Source organism: Eutrema salsugineum, unplaced genomic scaffold, assembly GCF_000478725.1.
Source record: "Eutrema salsugineum unplaced genomic scaffold, Eutsalg1_0 scaffold_1, whole genome shotgun sequence".
In the NCBI taxonomy this organism is placed as follows: Eukaryota; Viridiplantae; Streptophyta; class Magnoliopsida; order Brassicales; family Brassicaceae; genus Eutrema; species Eutrema salsugineum.
Window position 1 is genome coordinate 15097455 of NW_006256909.1, and position 5096 is coordinate 15102550.

Sequence of the window (5096 nt, forward strand, 5' to 3'; positions counted from 1 at the left end):
TACTCCACTGTTTGGATGATAGGTGGTTTTGCTCTAATAGTGTACCTGGGTCATCTCTACATTACAGCCATGGTGGTTGTCATCCAGATATTCATGGCACGAGAACTTTTCAATTTGCTAAGAAAACCTTATGAAGATAAACAGCTCCCTGGGTTTAGATTACTCAATTGGTAATCCACACTTGCTCCCTTCTGCTCAGCCTTCCAAGTTTCTTGATCTTGTGCTTCTGTGTGTAATGAGCTGGTCTAACGGTTTTGAGTATTTTCTGTGTCTTTGATGCAGGCATTTCTTTTTCACGGTAATGCTTTTTGTATATGGCCGAATACTTAGCCAACGGTTAGTCAACACCGTGACGCCATAAAAAGTCCTGTATCGACTGGTCACCAGCCTCATCAAATACCACATGGCAATCTGTTACTCCTTGTATATCTCCGGTTAGTTGTCTCATGAACTTTTGGGGTTACACGTTACTGTGAGGAGCAATATTGATCTTTGTCTGACTCTTTTTTTTTTTGCTTACACAGTCTCACTCATATTTTTTTTTGGGCTTTGGAATTGTAGGTTTTGTGTGGTTTATTCTGACGCTGAAAAAGAAGATGTACAAGTATCAGTTTAGCCAATATGCATGGACACATATGATCTTAATTGTGATGTTCACTCAATCCTCATTCACCCTTGCCAACATCTTTGAAGGAATCTTTTGGTAATTTACAGAGTAACAGATGTCACCTGTTTCTTGGTTTCTCATTGAGTTATTTTTCTAATAATCTTTGAGTCTACGTTGTTAATATGCTGATATCTTGTTCAGGTTTCTTCTTCCTGCATCACTGATCGTCATCAATGACATATTTGCATGCATCTGTGGTTTCTTCTTTGGAAGAACACCGTTGATCAAGTTATCACCAAAGAAAACATGGGAGGGTTTCATTGGAGCTTCAATCACCACAATGATTTCTGCATTCCTGGTAAGCTAATAAGTACAATTTTATGTGAGTTGATAATGGTTAGATTAATCTTGCTTCTTTATGCAGCTTGCGCATGTAATGGGTCGTTTCTTGTGGCTGACATGTCCCAGAGAGGTACTAGCTAGTTGCAGTCATGTCCTGCCTTCGTTTCTTACATGAGCTGTAGTAAGACTTACTGACTATTTATGTTATTCGACTGCAATGAGTACAGGATCTATCAACGGGTTGGCTTCACTGTGATCCTGGTCCATTGTTCAAGCAAGAGACACATGCTTTACCAGGATGGATTTCTGATTAGGTAAGGCTAGAATTCCGTAACACTACACAATTTATACGAGAACCTTTAATTGCTTCTATGAACGAAAAGGTGTTTTACTTTGCAGTTCCCTTGGAAAGAAATTTCTATTCTACCTGTTCAGTGGCATGCTCTATGTCTCGGCTTGTTCGCATCTATAATAGCGCCTTTTGGTGGTTTCTTTGCCAGTGGTTTCAAAAGAGCTTTCAAAGTCAAGGTGGGTTTCAGATGATATTTAGTCATAAAATCCGCAATAATCTATGCAACATTAATTCACTGTTACATTCCTCCAACATATTAGGACTTTGGTGATAGTATTCCCGGGCATGGCGGAATCACAGACAGAATGGATTGTCAGGTACATATGAGTGCATTGACTTCAATACATTATCATGTGCCTCCTTGAAATCTTTTCCAACATCATTGTATCAGATATGATATCTCTTTCCGGTTTGTAGATGGTGAGGGCTGTTTTTGCGTATATATATATCATCAATCGTTTGTCGTACCCCAAAGCCTCTCTGTGGATAAGCTCTTAGACTAGGTACGAAGTTTACTGTAAAAGAAGGAAGACAATACATTGAGTAATATGTCTTATTTGGCTTTTGATGAGTATTGCTTATTACAGATAATCACAAGCCTAACATTGGAAGAACAACAAGCTCTATTCATGAAGCTTGGCCAAATGTTGCAGGAAAAGGTTATTGGATCGTAGATCATCACAACCCTTCATTGTGTCTACCATATTATACGCTGCATGTGGTATAAGTTTGTTAAGTTTGTTGTGTGTTCCAGCTTGGTTTAGCCGCTGTATAGTAAAAAATGATACGCCTTAGCGAAAGAAAAAAGAGCTCACTATAGCTTTCATTTCTCACCCAACCTTCAGAAATTAGTGTTTAGAAGCTAATTCTTTTAAATGAAAATCAAGATTCTAGACCTTGAATCAATGCGTATGGACCCTGACCTGTCAACAAAAGCAGACCAAACACAACCCAAAGGATAGTGTTAATTTGTTCAGGAAAAGAATAAGTTATAGTTGAGGAAGAAGAATGTGGTCAAATTGAAATGAGGGAAAAAGAAATAGAAACAGGAGCGTTTTAGCAAGTTAAAAAAAAATCAATTCCTTCTTAAGATCATAATCCCCAGTAACTAATACAAGACAAAAAGAAAAAAAAATCTAGACTGTTTCTAGAGAGTTTCACTTCAAAAAATAAAATAAAATAAAATAAGCAACGTTGAGATTTCTAACAAAACGATGAACAAAAAACTATATTTATGGTCTTCTTCCTCTGGGCATTTTCTTCCCCCACTTCTCGTCTCATTGTGCTTTTGGCTTCTCCATCTTGACATAAGGAAGAACACCCAGAAAGTATTTTACCTTTGGGTTCCATCCACGTTGCTGAGCTCGACAGAACATCAAGAATGTGTTTGCACAGTAAGAGTTGAAACTCATGAAGACATGCCACAGAGCATGTCCCTGAGGATTCACAGGCCACTGGGATATCGTCTTGCAGAAAACACGGTCACAGAACCAGCAAATACTTCCCACTAGGATCGTAGCAACATACCATTTCGCAATCTGTTTGGCTGCGGTGTCCTCTGTGTGAATGTAGTACTTGTACATCTGAGGGATGCAAAGAAGGCAAAGAATCACGTAGTGGACCTTGAAACCGATGCCAAACCTGAGGAAAGCGTGGAAAACGGCAAAGGCAGCACCATAGAGGAAGAGAAAAGTTACGTGAGCCCAATGCTCGTCTTCTAAACGGACGACCTCTACCACCGTTGTTCAACTTCAAACAAGAGGTACGTTAGTCCACTTTCTTTAACCAACCATACTTAATCCAAACCATAACTGATGTTATGTTCAAACAGCTTCTTAATCTGGTATCTCTTTCTCTCGGTTTGAATGTTCAAACAGTTCTCTGGAGCTTCCCCAAAGCTTATAAACAGGCTAGTACCAGAGCACGTTAGGCGACAGATGAATAGAAACAACTTTGAAACCAAGATTGGGTAGAAAAGCCCATCAAGCTTTTGCTTGGGGCTGTAGAATTTTAATTAATTTAGGAGCCATTTTATATAAATATGAGTTGGTTAAGATGGTGGTCTGTGAAAAATGTGTTTATTTGCTATTTGTATTTCTCATATTTTATTTTTAATCAACATTATATTATAGAATTAGCTTTCCTTAAACAATTTAAAACAGAACAAAGGAAACAAAAACTATAAGTAAATATGTATATCATAAATGTATTTTAGTTATAACAGTGATATATCTTAACTATAAGTAACGATTTATATCTCAAAAAATGATAATTGGCATTCACTTTTGTCAGAAACAATTTATTTACTGGAATCATATATTCATATCTCTAATTAGACCTTGAAGATTCTAGAATATAAGTTTATTTGGTGGTATTTTATAGAAAATGAAAGAGGCGTCTTAAGGAAAAAAATCATGGTAGATACACACACAACTGCGTGTATATACACATACACAAGGCCTTCACATCCCCAGATATCTCTATCTCACGATGGTCTGACCCGACGGGTGTGTCTCACGCACTTGCACGATGTCCCACATTCAAACACCACAGACATTCCTCTCAATAAATTCCCTTTATCATCATAAGCAAGCTCACCACCGTTTTTCCTTGCACAAAGACAATCTTCACTGCAGGATAAACTACGTACAGTCGCAGCCAGCCTTGTTGATATCTTCTTGAGCGTAAATCATAAATGGGAATACAGATTTCGAGGAACACTCATAGTCTAAGGGTTCCTGATCATCATCTATGTCATTGTACATATACACTGGGACATTATCTTTATTGGAAGAAAGGTCAAAGCTTATATGGAGGCATAACCATCCACAGCGTACTTTTAAGTGTTTCCGTAAACCTCATTCTTTGCACTGCCCATCTCGGTTGCGGAAACACTTAAAAAGTACGCCGTCGATGGTTTGGCCTGCTGGGCATATAAGCTTTGACCTTTCTTTCCAATAAGGAGAATATCCCGGTGTATCTGTAAAATGACATAGATGATATCAGGAACCCTTATGCTATGTGTACTCCTCGAAATCTGTCTTCTCATTTATGATCTACGCAAACTAGACTTCCCCACATCAGGCCAGCAATTTGAAATCTTATATAAAACCTTAGAGCTAACACTGTGGTGACTAGATTTCCCCACATCAGATTGCTGGCCTGATGTCAATCGCAAGAAATGAGGTCAGAGATCTTTAGGCTCTGATACTATGTAATGACTAATGAATGGAAAAAGTGTATGTGTATTATTGATTCACAAAAGTAGGGTATTTATACAAGTATGTAAAGTCTAAACTTAATATGAGTATCTAGAATAGATTACACAAAATCTAGTAGAAGTTATTTCCTTATCTCTATATGTGGAAGTCTGGTTTCAGAGTGGAAAATTGGGATTATGTGTACTTGTACTCTTTCTTATTTGTAATAAGTTTCATCATTACTAGAAAGAATCCTGATTTTGTTAAATTCTTCATCAGTTTCCATAGTTTTAATTCTTGTCAACATATATAGATTTTTTTCCTAATTTTTCTTCCGTAAATTATGTTTATGCACTGTATTTCAATCAAGTTGTATATCTGATTCAGTAACAATATTAGTCTCCAAAATTAGCTGTACCAGTTCTGGTTAAGGGATTACGAGGTTATCAACATTTTTCAGTATTCACTTCACTGCCAATATCAAGTAATGAGTATTAATTACGAGATTAGCGTTCTGATTGGAGCGTTAAGGCCTACGCGCTCTATTCGCGCGTGGATCCTCCTTGTATGTTTGAACGAATTCTGAAGTTAGACA

General features: G+C 37.5%; 1 protein-coding gene and 1 pseudogene across 1 annotated transcript; one reads left to right on the top strand and one right to left on the bottom strand.

The window, feature by feature from the left end:
• On the top strand, positions 1 to 1975 carry LOC18029759 (annotated as a pseudogene).
• A 603-nt stretch (positions 1976 to 2578) lies between these two features.
• Positions 2579 to 2884, bottom strand: LOC18029760 (alkaline ceramidase). Its single transcript, XM_006414746.2, has one exon. It carries the CDS (start codon positions 2882 to 2884, stop codon positions 2579 to 2581), a length of 306 nt encoding a protein of 101 aa, XP_006414809.2.
• Positions 2885 to 5096: the final 2212 nt, after the last annotated feature.

Excerpts from the sequence above, each read along its gene's own strand:
- LOC18029760 (XM_006414746.2), bottom strand. The coding sequence starts at position 2,884 with ATGTACAAGTACTACATTCACACAGAGGACACCGCAGCCAAACAGATT.